Source organism: Drosophila takahashii, chromosome 2R (assembly GCF_030179915.1).
Source record: "Drosophila takahashii strain IR98-3 E-12201 chromosome 2R, DtakHiC1v2, whole genome shotgun sequence".
Lineage (NCBI taxonomy): Eukaryota > Metazoa > Arthropoda > Insecta > Diptera > Drosophilidae > Drosophila > Drosophila takahashii.
The window spans coordinates 25,600,564-25,624,736 of record NC_091679.1 but is presented as its reverse complement, the minus strand read 5'-3'; the positions used below and the strand labels follow the sequence as shown (position 1 = coordinate 25,624,736).

The following is a 24,173-nucleotide window of genomic DNA, read 5'->3' as shown; positions in this document are numbered from 1 at the left end:
ATTCAGAGGGAGGACGTTTCCAATGCATTACCATCTGGTAACACTGTCGCGAAAAACGAATCGAAACGGAACCCAAAGCGGACGACTGTTTTTTCCGGGGAAAAACGCCGCCTTTCATTTGATTTGTTTGGTGCTGTCGCGGAAAATGACACCGCCAAACACCAGCGATTAGCTGTGAGTGATTGTTTAGATAGTAATCGCCAATAATAGAGCTCGAAAACACGACAAAAGCTCGCCGAGTTACTTGGGAAAAAGGAGCTAAAGGAAGAGAACATCCTCGGCTCGCCAAAAGTGCGTGTATGTGTGTGTGGGTGTACTATTATTAACAAATATTAAGCCACTGCTAAGGCAAAAACTCTATTTCGCGTCGAGAGAGAGCCGAGAAAAATTGGTGTCTACTCCTTGAAAAGGAGTTTTTCGCTTCTTTCTCTCTCTCCCCCGCCCGCCCTCTCTCTCTCTCGCTGTATCGCTCACTCACTCACTCTTTAACTGTGTTTGTTTCGGTGTGCGTGTGTGTGTGCCCGGGCTGCAAATTAAAACCCAAAAGAAGTCGAGCATTTTAATTAAAAATCTAAATCACGATTATTTTCTAAACCGCCAGAGAGGTGAAAATTGCAATTCGCTCACTCTCGCTCTCTCCGTTGGAAGCTGAAGAAGAAGTAGCAGAGCAGACGCCGCACACCAATACCAACGTATTTTCGCTGTGGAAACGGAATCGACCAAAATGTTGTGGTAAGTTTTTGTTGTGTTTCTTTTTCGCTGTTTTTCAGCAAGAATTTATTTTTAATCCAGGAAATGCATTTCATGGTTTTCCCCCATTTTAATCGCTTTTCCATTATTTTGGGCTGCTGTTTTATCTTTGGAAAACCCCCCTTTTTGTTTGCCAATTTCCTCCTGCTCCCTTTTTCTGCTGCTACTGCTTCTTCTTCCTATACAAACACGCCCTTTTTTGCGCACCTCTCCTTTTTCCCATATTTGCGTGTGTGTGTGTGCGAGGGCAGTTTTTAGATAGTTTCGCCAACATTCAAATTCGCTTAGATTTGCGCAAATTAAGTGGGCCCTTTAAAAACAGCTGTCGCTACCCAGGCTGCTTCTTCATTTTTTGTTTGCCTGCACCAAAAACCTGTTTTCATTTTTTTGCAGGGGCTGCCGTGGAGTAAAGTTTTAGGGGGTAGCTTTTACTTAAGTTGGGACTTGTTTAAATAACAATGTTTATTAGTAGCTTTTGTTTTAAAATTATATTTATAACAACAACTTTTGGTGGTGGACCTAAACCCCTCTTGGAAAAGCCTCTGATTTTATGACTTTTCCTATGCTTGTGGGGGGGCTGGACGACGAAGAGGAAGAAGAAGAGGGGCAGCTGTTCCCCATCGACTTTGCTTTAATTACTTCTTTAGCTCCCCTCTCTCGGCTGCATTTGTTGTTGTTATTCTTCTTGTTTTGGCTGCAAATGCGCTGCTGCTGCTTCTTCTTGGCTTCTTTCGCCGCAAAACAAACAAAAACCTGCCAAATGGGAAGGAGTAGAAGAGGAAGAGAGAGGCGGAGAGAGAGCCTCCAAAAAAGAGAGACAGAGAGAGAGAGATGCGCAGATTGTGCGGGTGGGGCAGCCTCGATTTTCCTCCTCTTCTTCGTGTTTGTTTGAACTTTAATTTATGCCACAGCTCTCCAGTCGCCGCTTCCTCTGCCGCCTCCCCCTTTTCGGCCGCAAACATTTAAATGTCAATGCACCAGCAAGCAACAGCAGCAACAACAAACCAAGACTACAAAACTCCTTTAGCCCTGAAATGGCAGCCAACTTTGCCATGACTCATTTTTCGGCTTTTACACTCGCTTGCCAAATGAAGCGGGCCAAAGACCCGGACCAGAAAAAAAACAACACAACACTCATAGGGCCCAAAACTAAAACCCGTTCGCAAATAGGCTGAAAATCAGCGTTTCAGACCAACCAATGCAAGGCAAAACCCCAACTTTTAACTACCACTATTTCAAGGTATCTTTCCACATTCTGAACTTAAAATTTTTTATAAACAAAAACTTTAATTTAAACGAAATTATTTTTTAACTGTGATGATATCATAAGCATAGCAAACGCAATGGATCCTTTGGTTTTCTAATATTAACAAAGGTAAAACTTATTTTAAAAAATTAAGATTGCTAAAAAAAATAAGCTAACTGTTTCAAAAGTAATTTTTATTTTCTTCTTTAGAGCTCATATTTTATCTATCTCAGTAAAACTAATTTAGACATCGATATAGAATAGTTAAAGACTTTAACTTAAAGTTGATGAATTTAATAAAAATCTGCAATATTTATACCGTTAAAAGATTACTTTATTGTACAAAATATTATTCGCTGTCCGTAACTCGAGTTGTCATATGATAATTCGAGTAGCGGAACTTCCACTGCGCCCAGAAATTTGCATTTCGTTCGCTACCTACTATTTATTCACATCTTTTTGGCCTACTCTTCATTCTTCTATTCCCTCCTTTTGGTCTTTCCCTCGGGGCAAACCGATTCCAAAACACATGGCCGCATGCAACGCGGATTTCGTAATTGTTGCATTAGAACGGGAAAGGTGCAACGAAGGGGGAGCGATAGAGAGAAAGAGGGTGTGACGACACAGTTATTTGAACACCGTTAGCCCAGTTTTCCAGCTGCTACCAGATAAGATAAAAAACTTAAGTAAACCCCGAAAAAAACGGAAAACAAAACCAAAACACACATGTCCTCGCTTTACGATTCGCTTTGGTTAATAACAAACAGACAATATGCTCCCCATTTGTAGTTGTTTTTTTGCTTGCCCCATTTCCATTTTATCAGCTTTTAAATGTATTACAGTCCTACCTCCCTATGTTGGTCATTTTAATGAGGTATTTAAGTACAGTATATATCGAATTAATCATTAAAAATTTAATCACCAAAAATCTGTCAAATTCTATAAATATTTTTTATTTTTAAAACTATAAATAAATTTAAACTACATTATTGGAGTTGTACTGTATCTAAGGTACAATAGAGAGATAGCACTTCTTCCCTTGTTTACATATCGTCGCTGTTGTTTTTTGGCATTTTTACGATGACTAAAAGTTTGGTACGCAGGGCCATACACAAAAAAGAAGTTCCAGGTATTTCGGGCGGATGCATCGAAAAGAAACTACACCGAGAAATACCTTAAAATCTGAATCATCAACTGGACGCGTCAACTTTTTGTTTTTGTGACTAACCGCGGTGTCATATCAGGCAGCTTTGGCTGTAAGCAAAACAAAGAGCGAATCGAAGAGTCTGTGATGGTTGTCGATGCATTGACCCCTGAACTCTGAGAGAGATGTCTATAGGGAACCACCCACATGGATGCCACAACAAATCCAATTAACATTTCCGCATTGTTGTTGCCACGGCTTGTCCACTTCCACTTCCACATCCATTTCCTCCCACTCTCCACTCGAGCCATCCAATCCAATCCATTTCAATTCAGTTCGCATCGGAATCTGAATCTGTATTTGAGTTATGGAGATGCGGGACCAACATGAAGAGCCTAGGAATCTTGAGACATCTTTCTGTCCCTCTCCCTCTTTCAAGTTTTTTCTCTGTCTTACCGCTAGCTTCCTTCCACTTGGCCAAGGAAATGGCTCGTGACACAGTTCTTTTGTCTAATGACTCTATAACTAAAACTCTATGGAACCACAACAACCAGCCAGCAATTGCATGGCCATTTTTCAATAAATCAATTGCACATAGAGAAAAACTTGGCCTAATATCGGTTAATAATTTCTTTGTTAATTCTTGAAAAAACCTTATGAACTAACAGTTTCTTTTACTAAAAATTTTAAAATATTATATTAAACCAGTTATTTGTCTAAAAATGTATTAAAAATATAAAATGAAATGCAGTTTTTATTCAGATGAGTTTTAAATATAGAGAAGAAATCGGTTCTAAGTATATAAATAGTAAATTAACTCAAACATATTAATTTTATTACAACCAAAACGCTTTTAAAAAATATATTAAAAATTAATATAATATAAAATTATATCTTATGTAGTGAAAAGATTTACCTAAAATTCAAAATTATTATATAAATATTTTTCTCAATGCATTAAATATATTTATTAAACGCCGGCTGCATAATTCATGATCCACAGAAGCGGAGACCGGCAATCGGAATCGGATGTGTGGAACGTGTTTGGGTTTTCTCATTAGAGAATACCCCTTCATTTACCCCTCTGCCGTGCTGACTAATTAATATCTTTCACTTGGCCGCTTGTTGATTCAACCAGTTGTTTTTGTTTATCTCTCTGGATTTGTGTGTCTGTTTCGCCTCTTCACATTGTTCTGCGCGAATTCAGGAAATGATTTGATCTGATTTGATTGGATATCGGCAAAATTATTTTGCATGTGACTCACACAAGCTGAGTTAGACAGATAAAATAATCTTATCTTGGATGGAATTTTATCGCCAGCGATGGGAAATAGTGGGGAAACGGGGAAGTAGCTTAAACGTCGTGTCAAGCGGCAATTAAGTAATAGTTAATGGAGGAAATTAGCAGGCCAGACAACCAGAGACAGCTGACAGAACAGAAAACTGGAAAGTAATGCAGATATTCTGAGATCTCTACTTTAGAGATGGCGATGTGAATGAGAATAAACAGAATTGTAGAAATTTTTAAACTTAAATGTAGTATCTTACCCAAATATTTAATTTATCTTATTTAACTTGCTTACATATTTGTCTGGTAAGTCATTCAACAAAATATTTATCAATATCTTTCAAAAATTAAATCCACTTCGAATTCTACAAATAAACTACTGTTTTCTGTGTTTTTTTGAACCTAGATCCATTATTTCTTCAAATTATTTAACTTACTTTATCGTCTTATGTAAAGCTTTATTCTTTTTAAAGCTTGTTGCAATCTCAACAAGGAAAATCGTCAGCCAACTCAGATTAAACTTGAACATTCTCATACAAATGTGCCTTGTTTGCGAATGTATAATATACAAATGTGTGCATATGTATATGATGAATACGAGAGCTATATATGGCATAAAATGCAGATATAACCGAGGCGCAAACTTGCACAGATAAGCGGAAAAGTCAGAAATGAAATTTCGCTTAAGTGGGCAGCTTTCATTGTCTTTTGGATTATTCTGCCGCAGAAGAGCGTACAAAAATGACAGAAAAATGTAAGCCATGTAATGTGAGTGGCCAGAAAAAAGAGTTCTCCTGGCGGGCAGATATACAAACATTTTATCATAGACCTCCCAGCTGGGACTTCACTGTAGTTGGCCATGGGCATCGCACTTCGTACTTAACCACGTTCTCCTCAAGTTGTTTGGCCTGGTAATTGCTCTGGCGTTTAACCATTTTTTACGGCCTAGATATTTTGCCACAACAAACAGAAAACGGCAAGCAGAGAAAAAGATGAAAAGCCGAGAAATACATGGACCTAGCCCACAGTTTCATGGGTTCCCCATCTACTTCAGCTCGTCTTCTGGCCCCGACTACTACTTCACGCTCTAACGCTTGGCTAGCTGTATATGTACTCATATGTACATCCTCAACCCTCTTTTTGCAGATGCAGTGCCTTAGATATGCGGAGCCATATAATTTCTATGAGTTGCAGATTAATTAAAACAAAATTACGATGTCTGCGGCTAATTTAAAATCGTTTAAAGTGAGACGCTTGCGGGATGGTGGAAGCTTTCTCGGTATTAACCATATTTGGCCAAAACCATTCCATTTAGCCCATAAACAAGAAGTATATTTTTGGACTCGCTTCTGGGAATGAGTAAAAAAACAGAACAAAGCAAGAAAATTTGTTGTTTCCCGATTCAAGGTAAATTACGATGTGAAAATTGATCATGAAAATGTGCAGCGCAAAGCAAAGTGCGCAGAAATCACTAAAAAGAAAAAAAAATGGGAATATCAACAATTCTTGGAACCCCGAAACTTAATTGATTTGTGTTGTGGGGGACTTGATGGGGCGAGGATCTCGCATTGACATGAAGGGAAGGCCCCAGAAACATTGCAGATAAAAACATTATCTTCAAATGCGAAGGCTTCCCCCTCGACTCGAAAACGGGAAGTGCTTCACTGATAAAACCAAAACAAATACGGTTCTTTGGGAAATCATGAGATTTCTATTTGCTGAGACTTAGCTCCTAATAAAATATTATAAAAAATATACATAAAAATATATAAATAAATTGATATCATAAAATACATATATTTTTATGCAGTATCCGCTAAAAATGATTCTCAAATTTAGAGCTATGAAAAAGTTCTACTCATTTAAAATAAATTTGGTAATGTCATGATATAATACTTTGGGTTGAGGAAGTATAATTAAATCCTATTAAAACAATTTTGCTAGGGATACGAAATTATAGTTAGACTGACAGCCCGATTTCTTGGTTTTTCAGCGATGGGCGTTCATGGAAACCGAATTCAAGTCGCGTCGTAGTTACAGGCGAAGCTGATTGCAAAGTCAATCCCCACAATTCCGAACTTTCCCCCTTGATCCCCTTTTTATAGCCCCCGCACTCAATGGAATTGCAAGCACTTGAAGTGCTTCCGGTCTCTCGGTCTTCAAGTCTGAAGTTTCCAACATCGGCAAAAACAACGAAAACGGAAAATACGAAATGCCAACAACAATAACACCATCAGCGGGAAGTGAAAAGTGGGTGGGGTTCGCAGACGAGGACCTGGGATTTGTTTTTTGTTTCCAACTAAAAGCTTCCACTAAACTTCAATTTTGGTTTTTTGCCTTGGCTGCAGTTTTTAGGATGGTTCTCGTGCTTCTTTTATTTTTCCCCTGGATCTTGAGCAGTTTGGGGAATGGCCCACAGGTGGCGTTGCACTCTTCTATCTTTTTTACTCTCGGTATATCCATCTCTTTCTTGCCCCTTAACACATTCCTGTTTTCCTGGACAATTTGTAACTTGAACTCTTTTTGTTGGATGCCTTCCCGTTCTGCTTCTATTGTCATTTCTCGCTCAATTGCAGTGACTTTTCCCCCTCTCTTTTTTCTGTTATTTTTTCTCACTTGCCTCCTTTTGCCCTCCCATTTTTCTGGATTTTAATACCCTTCAAAAGGGGTATTAAAGGCTTTTTATGCAGAGAATTATATCTGATAATAATTAAATAACATAAATAAATATTTTTATAAATTAAGTATTCAGTTTGTAATTTTTTGATTACGTAATTAACATTAAAAAAAGTCAGTTTTGAATGTTATAGTCGAAAAAAACCATTTTAATTCCAAATAAATTATTTTTCAATTAAATTAGTTCTCAATTTGTACCTAGTATTTATAGTTGTTAAATTGTACCTAATATTTTTAGTTGTTAATAAAACAAAACTAGTCAAGCAATATATTTTTAAAAAGGTATCTGTTCTGGAAGAGTATCTAAACTTCGGCTTGTCTAGGTCATCTTAAGCGCTCGTTTCCCTTTAGATTATATTATGATTATGATATTTTTATGATGCTCCTCACTTGAACTTTGTGCACCGCCAGCGGATTGTGGCAACGCGAGGGGAAAATGGGAGGCCGGGGTAGTGCTGCATTGTCACTGAAATTGTGGGCACCACACTCCATTGTGCCAGTGACAGTGTAATAATTTAATAGACTTCCCCTTTGTAGTGGGAAATGTTTGTTGACTTGGTTCTTCGGTTTTTTTGTTTTGTTTTTTATCAGCTGGAGAACACAAATTCCACAACACCACCGACATCAGACAATTGAATCATTATTCAATAATTATCGCTGACAAGAAAAACAAAAATGATTTGCCGCGCTCCATTAACTTTACGCTTTCAAGCAAAACGCCGAACGAAAAAAAAGTATGTTTTCCAAATATGCCAGTTCCACTCCTCAATTTTCCGCCACGAATCAGAGCGAAGATCGATCTACGAAATGAGTTTAAAGACGATCGGCTATCTAGGGTTAATTTGGGGATAGAGGGCGACGCTAGACGCCAGACACGCCCACAATCGAAAGTCACTGACCCACAAAGTGGTTGCCCCCAAGAAAAACATGCAACAGCTTTGGCAAAATTAATAACTTGTAGATACATCTTTAATTTGCAGCTACTGCCGAAGGCGAACAACAGAAAATAAAGAAGCCAAGACGAAGATCATGATGATAATGATGACTTGCCGGTTGGCTAGCCATGTCTTTTGATATGCCTGGGAATTCAGGTCAACAGGAACACCGGGTTCCCATCCCAAAACTATATGTCTCATTCTTCTCCGAACCGATCCATCCATCGATTATCGCCAGCTCCTTTCGCAAATCGATCAATTAGATCTTTCGGCGCAAAGATCACAAGTAACGAGGTGCGACCCAAATAAGCAGTCAAATTGTGGAGTAATTCCATTTGGCCAACACGTGTACACAGGTCCCGAAGCCCCGGGCCAAAAGTCCCTTGTCGGGAGTCCCACAAATGAGGAAAAAAAAACACAAAGCCTGGCCCCAAAACCAGTTACCATCAAGCTCCCTACCCTGGAACACTCCCCTTGGGGGCCAGAAGGCAAAAAGCAGCAGAGGAGACAACAGAAATTACCGCATAAAGCGAGTGGCAAGAAGACAAATGAAAGGGGGAGTTTTGGGGCAGGAAGAGTTAGCCAGACTTAATGAGGATTCGTTGCGACTTTTATGAGCTGCAAGTGAAAAATGAATGGAGAGCACTGAGGAGAAAAAGAGGCAACTTAAATTTAGTTTTTACATTTTACATTTTATTCTAAAAATGTATTCAATTGGACAAAGATTATAAATATTTATGAAAACTAATATTGAATCATTAAAATCATGAACAAAATTTAAATTTAAATATTTTTAAAGCCATGAATCAGTGTTTACTAATGGTATTAAATGGATTTTACTTTCTGTCCAGAATGTAAAGTGCAGGCTAATAAAGAGGAGTTAAGGGACTGTATAGGGTTTATAGGGAAGGAGCTGAAGGAGTGTTGACTTTACCTTCTCTCCCGTGAATAGGACACAATAGTGGTTTCGTTCGGGCTGACAAATTGTTAATAACACGCGAGGAGGGAAATGAGTCAACTCCTAACCCACTGACATCATCGGGAGTCGTGGAAATTCCAAGAACATTTCAGGAGGAGATTGTGCAAGAGTTTCTGGAACTATTCAAAAGTACAGTGAATATTGATTATTATTCACAACTGAATAAGAGTCATATTTTGGTACTTACTAAGGGGAAATAATATTGTTCCAAGAATCTGTTTTGGTAAACATTATAAAAATAAACACAAGTGAGTTTGTCATCTGCAATATGCGGTAGTCACCCTTCAACCGGGTTAAACATCGAAATTCGAACCGGTAACATGGAACCGCTCTATAAAGGAACTTTTGATCCCTTAGAGAACTTCCTCCCTGCAAAACAGAGAGCCATTCTAAAGTGTAAACTCCTGTCCAGGGGTTGCTGTCCCAAACCACCCTTACCCACACTCTCTCTTTAGGATTCTATTTCCTTTTTTTTTTGCCTATCCTCCCTGAGTGCCAAATATTTCACTTGTTTTCATTTTTGCTCTCTCACTCTCTCTGTTTGATTTATTTTGTTCAGGTTTTTATTTTGTGTAATTGCCCAAGGGCGTCATTTTCGGGGGTGTGTATTTCTCAGGACAGCGGGAAGCGGCATATGTGCGCCTACCACCCACAGCCCCTCCCATTAAAGTTGCCCTTCAATGGCTTTCTTTTATTTTTGAGCATGCGAAAATTAACTGGTAAAATGTTGGCCCATCAACACAGGGGTAACTCATCCTCTGCCAACATTTTCCAATTAAAAAAGTCACCCAACTCCCACTTCTTTTCACTGCTGCAATGTTGCATCAACATTTCCGGGTAAAAGAAAAATAAAAAAACTACAAGTGCGTGCTTTTGAATGAAGGTTTTTCCAGGCGGAACTCTATGACGTAAGCAGGGGTTTCTTTTCAGGGAGGTTCGAGGAGTGTGTAATGGGGAATGGGGAAAACTAGGTCAAAATTCTTGGCCCAAGATGTTGCCGCGGGGCGTGGCTGCGAGGGGCGGCCCAGATCTTCTTTAGAGCGCTGACCTGATTTTTTCTCCGCCTCTAAAATGCAAATGCTCGTTTCATTTTACTTTTGTTTATTGCGGCTTCCATTATGAATTGTGTCTTTTGTCATTGCCCAAAAAAAAAACGAGAAAAAAGAAAAAGTCCAGCAATTCGTTTCAGGTTGGTTCTAATACCACCGAGTTGATTGTTCTGCGCGGGTTATTAATTCATCAGCCAAGCTTTCACTGCTGCCCATGGTTAATTGATGGGTTCTATTCTGGTGCGGTTTTCAAGGTTCCAAAATATCGATTTATCGAAGGCAGCCATTCGTAAGATAAACTAAGTTTATTACTCTTTTACTACAAGTTCATTGACATGCATGCTTCTCCCCTCTATCTCTTTTACACCTTTTGGGCTGCTTTCAAAGCAATTGCCTCATTACGCAAATGCCTCATAAAATATTGTGTTCGATGTGGCCAAAACGAGTTGGCCAATATCAATTCATAGCCATTCGGTTAGAAAAAGGACCACAGCAAGGGCTGTTCGATTAGTTTTCAATGGAGCAAGTTGAGTGGAAAAAGGGATTCCAACTAGTTTGGCAACTGCCCTCGTTGGCAAGAGGAAATTGGCAAACAAACTCAGCTAGACAGAAAAAAGGAAAAAGGGGGAAGTTCCCATTGATTTTCCCACGAAAAGAAGTGGTATCTGTGGGATACACGTGTGCCTGCACTTGATTTACGAGCTCTTGTAACCGTAATCGTATCTATATCTGTATCTTCCTCTTTTTTTCCGGTCTTGCAGATCTCATACCCTTGGAAAAGCCAAACACTGGAAGCGAATTTCCCTCCACAGCAGAGAACCGAAGAGAAACCACAGCTGAAGCAGCTAGGAAAACAACAGAAACCAAATTGCAATGACGTAAGTTTACACGGCCAGAACATTTGACAATGAATAGACACAACACTCACTTACGTATCTGCCAGATACAACTTGGGTTGTCAATCGCTTGCGAAGGACATTTCAATTAGACAAACGACAATTTCTGACTTTCATTCAAATTGAGTTCAATTCACATATTCGCCGAGCTTCACATTTTCTGAAAGTCTGATTGTCACCTTAAAAGAGCTTGTCTATGACATTTACGGGTCAACCTTTATTGCTTGAACCCAAAGGGCTACGATTTAAGTTAAAGAGTTGATTTTATCTTAAACAATATCGATTTCTACTTTTGCAACATTAAATATTGCATTTTGTTGGTAATATTAGACTGTTCTACTTATAACTAATATTTAGTAGAAACTTAAAATCATATTTTAATTAAATTTAGGCGTAATTCCCACGAAACTCACACCTTAACAACCTCCATAAGTTAGTTTACTTGACACCTCGAAATTGATGTCTGCGAAATTTATGGGTCGACCTTTTTGGAAACTCATTTGCCCGAATTTATGGCAAACCCAAACCCAGTTCCCTGGAGTAGGGGGGTTAATTTTCGGGGAAGTGGAGCAGCTAGCTCCTGGTTTATTAATCCCCATAATTTGTTTGGTCTAAAAGCGGGGTGCGGCTTCCCATTTGGGGAGTTTGCTTACTGGCAAAGCTGGTAAAACACCACCCCTTACGATAAATGAATTGTGAATAAGCAAAAACGTTGCAAGTTTGCGTTTTATTTAGTTTTTTTTTTTTTCTGTGTTTTGGGTGTGTCATCATTAAAATGTTGTCTCCGAGGAAATCCGGTCAGCTTAGCCAGCGAGTGCTTTAAACTCAATTTGTGCGCAGCTTTTCCCCTGAATTTGTCCAGTTCGTTGGGTATCCCAGTTGAAATTCCGCCGCTCAATGGGTAACATTTGTCCCACGGAGCCGCTCGAGGGAAGTCTGCCGAATAGGTAGGAATAGAGGAGCAGATGCATCTGGCGCCCGTTTAATAAATGCATTTAACAGTGAAGTGCCTCGTAATTGCCGTGCCGTAATTGTTGGCTTATCGCATGCATTAATCAATTTTGAGTTTCGGTGAAAGAACCGTTTTCAAAAAATCTAAAAAAATCCCCCAAGTTTGCGGACAAACGTAAAAAGTTTCCTGCTGTTTGCCAGCAACAAACGAAACGAGTTTCGGTTTTACCGTGCCTTATTTGTGTTTGAGTTTAAGTCACCATGAATGTGGATATACTTGAGTAAATATGAGTGTCTCGTCCGGAATCCAACTTTAATCCTTGCGGCTGCGAGCTTGATTGAAGTCGGTTTCAATAAGCTGAATGGATCCCAACCTATCGTCACCTGTCCCGGAGGATGAGGAGGCTGAGGGGGTGGTGCTGGATGGTGACCCAAATCCAGGCTTTTGTCGGGCTTTATGAGTTACTGTTAAGCTGAGAAAAAATGCATATTACATTCTTAAATCTATGCAAAAAATAAAAAAAAATATATATTCAAGAAATAAGAAAAAAAGAAAATAATATTCCCAATACTACCAGCAATACAGTATACTTTTAAAATATGACTCAAGCTCTATTTATGAACTTGTTTTTTAATTTTCTTTCCTTGATAAAGATTTTTTTCTCCCAAGAGAACAATTAATTGATAAAATGCCTTTATTGTGATAACTGTTTTAAATAATTTTTTTTTTAAGTTTCATGAAGCCATTTCTCTTTGTAAAGTATGACATATTTACATATTTTTTTAAACATTGAACATTTTCAACCGGTTAAAATAAATAAAAAAAAAAAAAAAAAAACTACTTTTGATACAAGAAAGTTACAAAAACGAAAAAAGCAAGTAATACCTACAACATTTTGTTATTCTCTCAGTGCATCACCGGCAGGAAGCGCTCCTCCCGTGACGAGTTTATCGCGCAGTGATATTCGATATTGATTGAGACCCCCACGTTCCCCCAAGCACTTCTTGCTGTTTGCCCTGGGCAAACTGTTTTGAGTCTCCTGACTGCCTGGCAACCTACTTTGTGACTCCGCTGCTCACATGTGTGGGCCCTGTTTGTTTTTGTTTTTTTTTTTTAGTCCGATGTCTGCCCGCGGGTCTTTATGGACAGCCATATGGATTATAGTACTCGCACTCGTATTGCCCCGTAGAATCGACAGAGATATTTAGTTGCCAAATCATTTAAGCCGCAGCACACGCTCTGGTCCAAAAAAAAACCGAACCAAACTGAACTGAACTGAACCATTCTGACAGTGCCATTAAAGCTAGACGATAATCGGCCGGCTCAAATCAGAGATCGGTGAACCACCAACAGCCACTACACAACCACTTACAATGGGCCACAATAATGTTAATTGGAAATTACGTTTAGGAATTGTTGAGGGGCAACAAAAAAACAGAAACATAACCCGAGTGAGAAACAGAAACTGAGAGAGCTCCAAGTTGAGATTTACAATTTTATATATGAATTTTTCATAACATGCTACAAGCTGTGCAGTAGGTTTTCCCCCCTTTTTCCCGCCGTAATCTCCGCTTTTTGCCGCCAAAGAACAGTTGAAATAGAGGAAGAAAAAAAAGGCAGCGAGGGAAAAATAGTTGTAATAGTCACTCGAGGGGGAAATATAAATTATTGAGCTCGTTTCTTAAGTAATTATCGCACTGACGGACGGAACCAACTCACTGAATCACAAACTGACCGAATGACTAACTGACAAATGGACAGACTGACGAACTGGTTAAACGGCGGTCACGAGACGGCTTTTAAGATTGCCAGAAGAAATGCTCCAAGCTAAACTTTGTAAGTCTAAGCGTTTTTCGTATACCCTTTGAAAATATGTGTTCGTTTTTCAAAGAATCTTATACTTGAGGGTAATTAAAAATAGATTTTAAACCTGGGAAAGAGTCTTTGAAACTTTGATAGTGTACAAAAATATACACACAGCTGTCGGTTTTCTCATTCAATGGTTATTGATTGGGGTTGACTGACCCTTTAAAAAAACTGAATAAAATTGGCATACTATCAGTCGCAGATATGAGAGTCCTTTGAACTTTTATTCTCTCCTTTCAAACAAACATTGTAAATACTTTGTAATATTATTCTTCTACCATAATGTAGCCTCCTCTTTAATCTCTTACTTCATATAACACTTTTTCAATAAAAAAATGTATTTTTTAATAGTTTCAATGCAGACTACTTCCCTTTGCCTTTTAATTGTCATGGCATTTGGGAATATTCTTCAGAGGCTGTGAGTCAGGTTTGAGCTCCATCTACCTGGCCATTATGCTCGGTTCCCTGTCTCGGGGTCAATTCAGCTCAACAGCCATAGCACATCTCATCATTTCTCATTATTTTATTGACTTTGAAGTGTAATTATTTGCCTTTTAGACGAATTCAAAGCGCAGCAGCCGCTAAAACGAGAGAAAAATACAGATTGTGAGTCGATTCTCATTTTCACGCTCACGTTTCGTCCGCTCATTCGTCTTTTTTCTCGGCTTTGTTTGTCTTGGCCTCGACTAAGAGATCGTTTCGGTCTGAGACCCAGTCTCGATCTCGGTCTGGATCTTGGCTTTAGTCTCCAGCGGGTCTTGAGTGCGTTCGGACGTGTCTAGAGATCGGTGCTAGGTGTTTGGTGTTCGGTGATCAGTGACCAGTGGGTAGAGAGCAGATAGTAGATAGCCAAGAGCCTAGACAAACATAAATTCGATATATCCGATCCGATCGCTCGGTTTCATCGTGTGTTTACGTGTGGGATCGATCGTGGGATCTGCTTAGTGTCTGTGACGCCTCTGCAAATATTGGCCAACGGTTAATGGCCATGAAGAAGCTCTACGCGAAGACCTCGTTCACCAGCAAGAAGCCATCGAGTGCCGCCAATTCCTCGCCGATTTTGGCCTACCACCAGCAGCAATCGGTCAACAATGGGATGTGTGAATTTCAGGTGGCCCCTGGAGGTGGCCATTCCGGGGAGTTGATCCGCCGCAGCCAGAGTATGCATCACAAGATGTCGCCTCCGGTCGGTGGACTGGGCTCGAAATCCGAGTACTACAGCATTGAGGAGCTGCAGGAGCTGGATTTGCTGGACTATCGCCATCCCATGTACCACCATTATCAGCAGCAGGAGCTGAGGCAGCGGTACCATGAGCACGAGCAGTTGGTGTTGCAGCTACCAAAGGCTAGTCCCAAGGCAGGACCCATCTATGAGGCGCCTCAGAGAGCTCAGCAGCAGCAGCAGCAGCAGGATCAGATGTTGTATGTACCGACAGGAACCCAAAGAGATTCATCCAGTGCAGCCACATCGATAGCCAGTTCATCTACCCTCACTTCATCCCCATCCTCCCCATCTTCTCTGATCTTTTCCACTTTGCGCAAATGCGTTTCGCCCTCGAATCCCTCAGTGGATCTGAATCTGAACCAACCCTCGAAAACTCAACCCTCCAAACTGGGCTGCTCCGTGTCGTTTTCAATTAGAACCACAACGGCAACGGCAGCAGCAGCAGCAGCAACACCACCGACACAACAGCAACATCAACAACAGCAGCAACACAAGCAACATCTCTATAGCAACATACATCATTATCTGCTGCAACAACAATTACAAAAGCAGAAACAACATCACACATTACAGCGTCGCCATAATTCGGTCAAAGATAAATTCATTGGGGGCATTACAACGATTTTTGCGTATGTGTAACCCACTTCCCTAAGCGTCTGTCCTTGGGTTCTGTAATAAGCCAAAGCCCCTATTTCCCCACTTTTCTCTTATTTATTTCTCCACTCCACTCTCTCAGCACGTAGAACTTGGCCCTGGATTTAAATGCGTTTCCTCAGCTTGTTTCGTTTTCTTTTTCGTCTTTTTAGCCGCTTAGCGAGATCGGCCAGAAATCAAAGAACTCTTAACCCCAGAAAACAGCACTCCCTCCCCCTCCGCACACTCTCTGCTTAATCATAATTATAATTTAACGCCAATTAAGCTGGAAATCGCTTTCGTGTGCACACGAATCTGCATCTGCACTCAGCTGCAGTTTCAAAACTCGAGTTTAACGCACGAATAAATCCCCCAGGCATGGAAAATTTCACCTGCTACATATTGAAAACGTTTTTTCAGTGGCTCAATTATAGGCATACCTTCAGCATCCCATTTAACTGCCCATTTGTTGGGCACTTTTCGATTTTCATTTGGTTTTTCCAGACAGCTGCACAGCGAAAAATACCTATTTTATAGCATAAACTTTAATAATCTGATTAATATCATATTTAAAGGATTTCATATCAAACTGATCACGATTTCATATGTCTATAAAATCATTTTAATAATCTTTAGCATATTTTCACGTTTCCATATCAGTTTTTTACGTATAATACTATTAATAAAACATTTCGGTATGCCTATCAAAAAGGTTTCATACGATTGGTTGAATTAGATCATTAAAAGCATATCATAGGTATAATTATGACTAAATCTTACATTTAGCACGTTTTTGGGCACGCTTTACGTGCAATTAAATTAATGGCAGTGTAGTGAGTCACAAAGTCATCCCAATTACTCAGGTCTATTTAACCATTTTTACTACTAAAGCAACTTAATTTTAAAATTATATCAGTTGTCAGTACAATATAATATTTTTAGCCAACCCTTTTTTTTACCTTTAATCCGACTTCCTTTAATTATTATTTGATATGTTATTTCCAATTTGTGAGATTGAAATCGATTCGATTGTAAAAACATAAATTGAAACATTGATTGACCGCTATTGTTCAGAGTGTGCGCAAAAACTTCACTTTCGTTGCCACGAATTTCGATGCAAATCAAAGCCGCAGAAGCAGGCAGGCTCATAAGACTTGGCTTCGCGATCTGTCGGTTGTTATATAAGGCCCTGAAACGGCGCACAGCTGTGGCCAGAGTTTGGATTCGGATCGCGAGATTCGTCCGTCTGCAAGTCCGTCCGTCCCGCCGATCTGCGCACTCCATTTAAGTGCAAAACAACTCGCGGCTTTTGGCCGGGCCAAGTCTGAAGCGAGAATACTGCAGACTCGACTCGTTTGGCGGCTGCTCTCTGTCATTATCTCTCTGTCCCCCAGTAACACACAACTCGGAGCAACTTGGAGCGGTGCAGGCTAGAAAAAAAACACAGAAAAACAGAAAAATACAGAAAAAACGGAGCTATAGGATAGAAACACAGCCAAGTTGAGAAAAGGCAAGGCAACTCGTCATCGCCATCGCCATCGCCTTTGCATTTTTCCAATGAAGGCGTTCATTTGCTGCTGGCCATGTTTACTCTGTGTCTGACTTTAATTGTCAACTGCCTGTCCGGGGTAAAAAAATGCTAAAGGTTGAGAGCGAGCATACGTTCATATTAGAACTTTCATTAGAATCATTTAATCGGTCCGTGCGACTCGAGACGATCAACTTACTGCTGCATGACAGGTGTGTGAGCACACAAAGAAATGCATTGCACTTCCTGTCCTGAAACCTGGTGGGGATTAGCAGGGGGATCTGGGCATAGATCAAAGCCCTTGCTCACTCGAGTCGTGTGAAAAGTCTGGAAGATCACAGAGAAGTGAAGTCAAGTGCAGTGAAGGGGATTTAGATGGGGAGCAACACTATAGAGAGCAGATCTAATGATCTGAAAACGATTTCTCGATGCGACATTTTTTCTGGGAAGTCTTAATGGAGTCTAAGAAGTTATTTTTAAGTCGGAAAATCGATTTCTTTAAACACATTTATTCTAGATTCTTTATATATAGTGACTAACGAAAATTATAGGTTCTCGACAAAATCAGAATTGCAAAGTATTTTTACTACTAAACAATATAAACAAATTGGTATCTCTTTTATTAAACTCGTTAAAGTGCAAATAATAAATTAGTCTAATTTGGAGGCTTTATAAGTCCAACTTCCGTTTTGTTTCCCACGCTCTTTCGAGTTTAAGAGGTACTTAAATGAAAAATTAGAATCAGAAAATGTTTATTTATTAATCATTCTTTGGAGACTCCCATGAGTTTATGTTATTAGCTGGCATTGATGAATACTCTTAGGATATTTAAAATGTATCACAGTTATGGAATTCTATAAACCTTTATCTTGTCACATTTTCATTCTCTTCATTCTTCAGGCAAGGGGTTCCATCTATCCCTCAAACTTCTTGAAGTGTCGATCATTAAATGAAATTAATATTCTTCAACTAATTACAATTTTAACAATTTTTTCTTGCAGTGAGCAGAGTATTATCGGGGCCCGGGCCTCAGTGATGGTGTACGATGACAACCAGAAGAAGTGGGTGCCCTCGGGCAGTTCGTCGGGATTGAGCAAGGTGCAGATCTACCATCACCAGCAGAACAACACCTTTCGAGTGGTGGGGCGAAAACTGCAGGATCACGAGGTGGTGATCAATTGTTCCATTCTGAAGGGATTGAAGTACAACCAGGCCACGGCCACGTTTCATCAGTGGCGCGACTCGAAGTTCGTCTACGGCTTGAACTTCTCGAGCCAGAATGATGCGGAGAACTTTGCAAGGGCCATGATGCATGCCCTGGAAGTGAGTGAATCTTTTATAGGATACCTATGATCATTTTTCTAATGTTTGAATTTACCTTTAAAGGTGCTCAGCGGTCGCGTGGCGAACAATCCAGGTGGACCGCCGACAAATGGCAATGGCTACGAGGAGGATATGGGCTATCGCACGATGACCAGCGAGGATGCGGCCATTCTGCGCCAGAACAACAGCATAGGTGGCCATGTCACGCCCTCGGCCCAGACGCCCACCTCGCAGACCAACCAGAACAACATCCCCCAGAGCCCGCCGACGCCACAGGGTCACCATCGCACCAGCAGGTAGGCTCCATTTCCATTAACTGTGTTGGATACGCCATGCTCATTACAAAGAGAAAAACCATTAGCTTGGGTTATAAAGTTTCAACCATTTGGGGAATATTATATTTAAAAAGAATAAATGTTAAAGTCATTAGGATCCAATCATCGAATTTATTCCATTTTACATTGGTAATTTAAAAGTTAGAATGTAGTTGGATATAAAAAAATGATCTTAAATGATCGCCAGCTCAACGTTTTATTGAAGCGAAACGTTGAGAAATATTTTTAAATGAAGTTAATTATATAGGTTGAAAAATATGTAGTAGTTTTTTTGTATTTGCATTGAAGTGACTGTAAGATATCAGAATATTTATTGGTCCACCCAAGCATGAGCAATACCATCCAACACCTTCGTATCTGTGTCTCATCGCTCATTTCACTCATTGATTCATACCCATCCCACGCCGAACCTTTGCTCACCCAAAAAGGAATTCCCTCAGCGCCCCACCGGCACCACAGCCCCAACAGCAGCAGCAGCAGGCGCAGCAGATGGGTCAGCCGGGATCCCACTACGGGCCCACCGGCAACGGACCCACTCCGAATGGCCTGCCGCCGCAGGTGAACCCACAGATTCCGCCGGCTCCGCAGCAGCAGCCGCAACAGCAACAGTTTCAGCAGCAGCAGCAGCAACAGCAATATCAGCAGATGGTCCAGGTCCAGGCGGGCTATGCGCCCTCTCAGGTGAGTTCCGGATGCTATAACCTCGCCCCATCCCAGATTCCTCATGCGGTATTTCTGTTTCATTTCATTGGCAAATTGGCTTGATCCTGAATCTGAATCTCAAACTGAATCTCCTGAAAACCCCGAAACACCACACCACACCACCCCACCAGCAGTATCAGCAACCCCACTACGTGCTCTCCAATTCTAATCCCAATCTCACTGTGCACCAATACCCGACACAGCAGCAGTCGCAGCAGCAGCAGCAAGCGCCACAGCCGCCGCTCCAGAACGGTGGGATGTACATGGTGGGCCATGGCCATCTTCCGAGCTCCGCGAGCGCCAACAGTGTCGTGTACGCTAGCCAGCAGCAGATGCTCCCGCAGGCGCATCCGCAGGCACCTCAGGCGCCGGCGATGCCGGGACCAGGCTATGGAGGTCCACCAGTTCCGCCGCCCCAGCAGCAGGCGGAGAATCCCTACGGACAGGTGCCCATGCCGCCGCCAATGAATCCGTCGCAGCAGCAGCCCGGTCAGGTGCCGCTCAACCGAATGAGCAGCCAGGGCGGACCGGGAGGCCCACCGGCCCCAGCTCCGCCCCCGCCACCACCCAGTTTTGGGGGAGCCGCCGGTGGAGGTCCTCCGCCTCCGGCTCCGCCACAGATGTTTAACGGAGCACCGCCGCCGCCCGCCATGGGTGGCGGAGGACCGCCGGCTCCACCGGCGCCGCCAGCTATGGGCGGCGGACCACCGCCACCTCCGGGAGGCCCAGGGGGCCCGGGGGCACCACCACCGCCACCTCCTCCGCCGGGACTGGGAGGAGCGCCCAAGAAGGATGATCCCCAGGCAGATCTCATGGGCTCTCTAGCCTCACAGCTGCAGCAGTTCAAGCTCAAAAAGAATAAGGTAAATTACATCTACATTTTTTAGGTGAAACCGCATTTTTGACTTTGGAATCTTAAAGAAAATCCTCAAAAGTAAAAAATTAAAAAAAAAGGCTTACCAGGAGGCGGGTTTTTTTTAATTAATTGGAAATCCGATCATTTTTATCGGAGGTACAGTGAACACCACAAAACGCCTTTTTTTTTAATAGTGTTCCAGCAATCGCTTTGCCAAAGATATATTAGATTATTAGTATCGGCTATAAAAATTAGTGGATGTTACTTAAATGACACTTAATAATATACAAAAGGTTTGAATTAAATCCATCCAACCAGTTCTTACAGAAAAAATCGCAAAGTTGGTCGATTTTTTGGTGCCAAAGACCCTACCCCCCTTAATTGAAATTTTAACGCATTGACTAATCTCTGCCTATTCCCCACTTCACAGACAACCACCTCTGCTCCGGAGAATAGCGGCAGCAGCACCTCCAGCGGAGGCAGCGGTAACTATGGAACCATCGGACGCAGCTCGGGCAATGGGATGGCCTCGATGATGGACGAGATGGCCAAGACGCTGGCACGACGACGTGCCCAAGCGGAGAAGAAGGATGTGAGTGCTTGTAACTTAAAAGTCCGGAATTGTGTATTTTAATAAGTTCGGCTTCTACAGCCCGATCCTGAGCCCGAAATAAAGAAGCGTCCCTGGGAGAAGTCCAATACGCTGCCCCACAAGTTAAGCGGAGGCGCTGGCAACGGATCAGCTGGAAATGGCCATGAAGGAGCGAACGGAAACTCGGGCGGAGCTGGAAACAACACAACGAATAGTGGTGGAGAGTCCCCGCGACCCATGCGCAAACGTTTCGGCAGTGCCAGCGAGGAAACCATTCTCAAGGTGGGTAATAAAAACTAGAATCACACCGGAGGTCTATAATCTCTATCCCTAAAGCAGGTCAATGGCGATGGCCTGTCGCTGGCGCTGTCCAACGGCGATTTGGACACCTTGAAGGCTGAGATTGTGCGCGAAATGCGACTGGAGATCCAAAAGGTCAAAAACGAGATCATAGATGGTAGGTGGTGACTTTAAATTATACTATAAATACGATATAAGAGTTGGAGTTTTGTTTAAAATGTTTAGAGTTAAATATTGATATTTATACAAAAAAATGCGTAGATTTGATATAATTTATATTTAAATTATACTATAAATACGATTTATGACTTGGAACTTTGTTTAAAATTGTAATATTTATTGACATTGATAAACAAAAAAAGATTTCGTAGATTTTATAAATTTATATTTCGTATGTTAGGCATAAAAAACCATACAGAAAATTAAAGTAAGCTTTAAAGCCTACATTCAAAGTAAAGAAATAGTTCCAAAATATAATTTTATTATTCATGTCACAATTCATACTAATAACATTTGTACTACCCTTACAGCTATCAAATCGGAATTCAATCGAAGATAGATTAAAGCACTGTCACGATAAACGCGTAGCGGCATCAGGCTCTACCCAACTCCCACCACTGCTGTCGTCCATAACTGGACGAAGAGAGAGATCGGGAGCCAGGAGAGGAGCGGAAGCAGAAGCAGGTGCCGGGCGTGTAATTTAAGACATTCGCAAAGTATTCGGTGATCGAAGCTCGCAACATTGCCAGAATGTTGACGATCGATCGACGAGGCGGTGGCATGTGCATAGATACGCATATTTATGATTCACTTGCTCTAGGTTAACACAAACACACACACACAAAAATGCAGAAAAGGGGGAGAAATTTAGTCAAAGTAATTATATTTTAAAGGGAAGAACTGCTTACCGATTTCTTAGTTATGTAACTAACTCTGTTGTACATTATTTTGCATAAGTCTATAAGCCAATTTTAGTGTGAGAACAAGAGAATTGCTTGCAATCTTCGGTATATCGTAACCCCCCTCTCTTTCGTTTGTACTCCCATATCCCACCTCTATCTTTTTAGTTTGTTATGCTACCCAGGATTTTTCCATTGTTTCGTACTAAAATCAAAATGAACATCGTTTGTAATTAAACATAGAACGTATCTCTCTATACACAACCGCAAAAACATGCATATATATGGTTTAATATATATGGACTACTCATTAACCTAACCTAAAGGAAACTAGTATTACGACTCAAAACGAAAACAAAAACAATTCCACAAACGTCATCCATCAAGGCTCCTCAAAAAAAAAAAAAAACAAAATGGAAAAACTCCACGCATTTCCTCCAACAAAACCACAACATTTTCCTAAGCACACGATCTCATACGACTCAATTTAAGAACCATCAAGTCTTCAGTAAATCAGAAACATAAACAAAACAGTTCAAAGCGGAATTGAGCGTGGTGTTCAGGACTCAGATTTAGCTCGAGCGACTTAGCATTAGTATCACATGAATAATCACTGCGATCCAGCGATCTATACGATCTATACAGCGAAATTAGAAAGCTAAATTACCAATCGACTGCTGCGTATTATACACATAAATAATACTTATATATAAAGGAAAGCCACTAAATATTGTACACTCCTCCCCAGACTTGGCGGAAAAGCCGATCCTGAACATATGCGTACCAATTCAACTTCCATATACGACTAAGACTAAATAGCGAAATTATTGAATGATAGCAGGCCAAGCAAATCGGAAAAAGGTGGATCAGACAGCGAGGAAGAGGTAGGTCAGGAAGCAGGGGCAGAAAAAGGAGAAGGAGAGTTTAGTTCTTAAGGTATAACGAAGTGAAATTGTTTATTAAGTGGACAAAATTTATTTATACTGAGGAAAGAGAGCGGTAGTTGTGTATAATTCGAATGCATATATACATTTTAATTTTTTGTAATTTAACAATAATTTATATTGACTGTGCAAGGTTGCGTCGATATATGATTATATAGAGTATACAGAATACCTAGTTATATGGCGGCCACACACACGGTCCGGTGTGTATGTAAATGTTATGATTTTTGTATTTTTATATATGATCTTTGCATTGCGAAAACAATGGAAACAATTTAATATTAAACACACGTAAACTATTTTAAACGAAGCAAGTGAAAATCGATGCGCGTTGCAGCGACGCAACTTTTTATGTATTAAATTAAATATATTATACACTTATATACAACCAGAATATTCAATATACATACAAGAGAAGACGAAACGAAGAAACAGCCAGCATTGACTCGAGATCAAAATATATATTAAAAATCAGCAACGGATTCACTTAGATCGATAAGGGGCGTAAGTTATAAAGCGGCGGCGATCGAGACGGAATAGAAGCGCAAAAACATTATATGCATATTCAACAAAAGAACGTAAAGTGAAATAAACAAGCAACGTTTGTATGTAAAAACCAAGTCTGTGTTTTATTTTTTAGCCCAAACACCTTATTTTTTAATTATAATCGTGGCGAAACAGAAACTTCTTCGGGCGGAATAAGGGTGGCATGTATGTCATCTTTATCTAAGGGTTTTAGTTATGGACTTTAATTTTTTTTTTTTAACAAGAGAGAACGCTATAGTCGAGTACCTTGCCTATTAAATACCCGTTATACCCGCTAACAACTTTAATATAAAATAATTTCAAATAATTTAGATTTTGCATAAACATATTGGCAATTAGATTGTGCATATTATTGCCTCTTCCCATAGAGTCCATCCGTGTGAAACGATTGGGATTTTTGACAAATGTGAAGCCCGTGTTCCCACAGCGTTCCATCCACCATCCAATAACAGCTGACTGAAGAGCAGTTGCTGAGCTTAACATTAACGAAGGGGGATTTCAACCTGATT

At 40.7% G+C, this 24,173-nt stretch overlaps 1 protein-coding gene across 11 annotated transcripts; it reads left to right on the top strand.

Annotated features, from left to right (window-relative positions):
• Positions 1–18: 18 nt before the first annotated feature.
• On the top strand, positions 19–23,738 carry ena (ENAH actin regulator enabled). 11 transcript variants are annotated; one of them, XM_017158965.3, is made up of 11 exons: positions 19–174; positions 602–732; positions 10,829–10,945; positions 18,169–18,490; positions 18,554–18,786; positions 19,254–19,506; positions 19,659–20,390; positions 20,814–20,975; positions 21,036–21,257; positions 21,312–21,432; positions 21,806–23,738. In XM_017158965.3, exons 3-11 carry the CDS (start codon positions 10,941–10,943, stop codon positions 21,832–21,834), a joined length of 2,079 nt encoding a protein of 692 aa, XP_017014454.2. In that variant the 5' UTR covers positions 19–174; positions 602–732; positions 10,829–10,940; the 3' UTR covers positions 21,835–23,738. The 11 variants fall into 11 exon arrangements, with proteins under 11 accessions (XP_017014454.2, XP_017014453.2, XP_017014450.2 ...); XM_017158964.3 differs by having other exon boundaries at positions 22–291; XM_017158961.3 differs by lacking the exons at positions 19–174; positions 602–732; positions 10,829–10,945 and adding an exon at positions 14,607–15,203 and having other exon boundaries at positions 19,266–19,506.
• The last annotated feature ends 435 nt before the right edge of the window (positions 23,739–24,173 follow it).

What these genes read in the sequence shown, in the direction of transcription:
- ena (XM_017158957.3), top strand. Translation starts at nt 14,764, where the DNA reads ATGGCCATGAAGAAGCTCTACGCGAAGACCTCGTTCACCAGCAAGAAG. An exon ending in CCATGATGCATGCCCTGGAA is followed by an intron (nt 18,491 to 18,553) that starts GTGAGTGAATCT and finishes TTACCTTTAAAG; the next exon opens with GTGCTCAGCGGTCGCGTGGC. An exon ending in GCGAGGAAACCATTCTCAAG is followed by an intron (nt 21,258 to 21,311) that starts GTGGGTAATAAA and finishes CTATCCCTAAAG; the next exon opens with CAGGTCAATGGCGATGGCCT.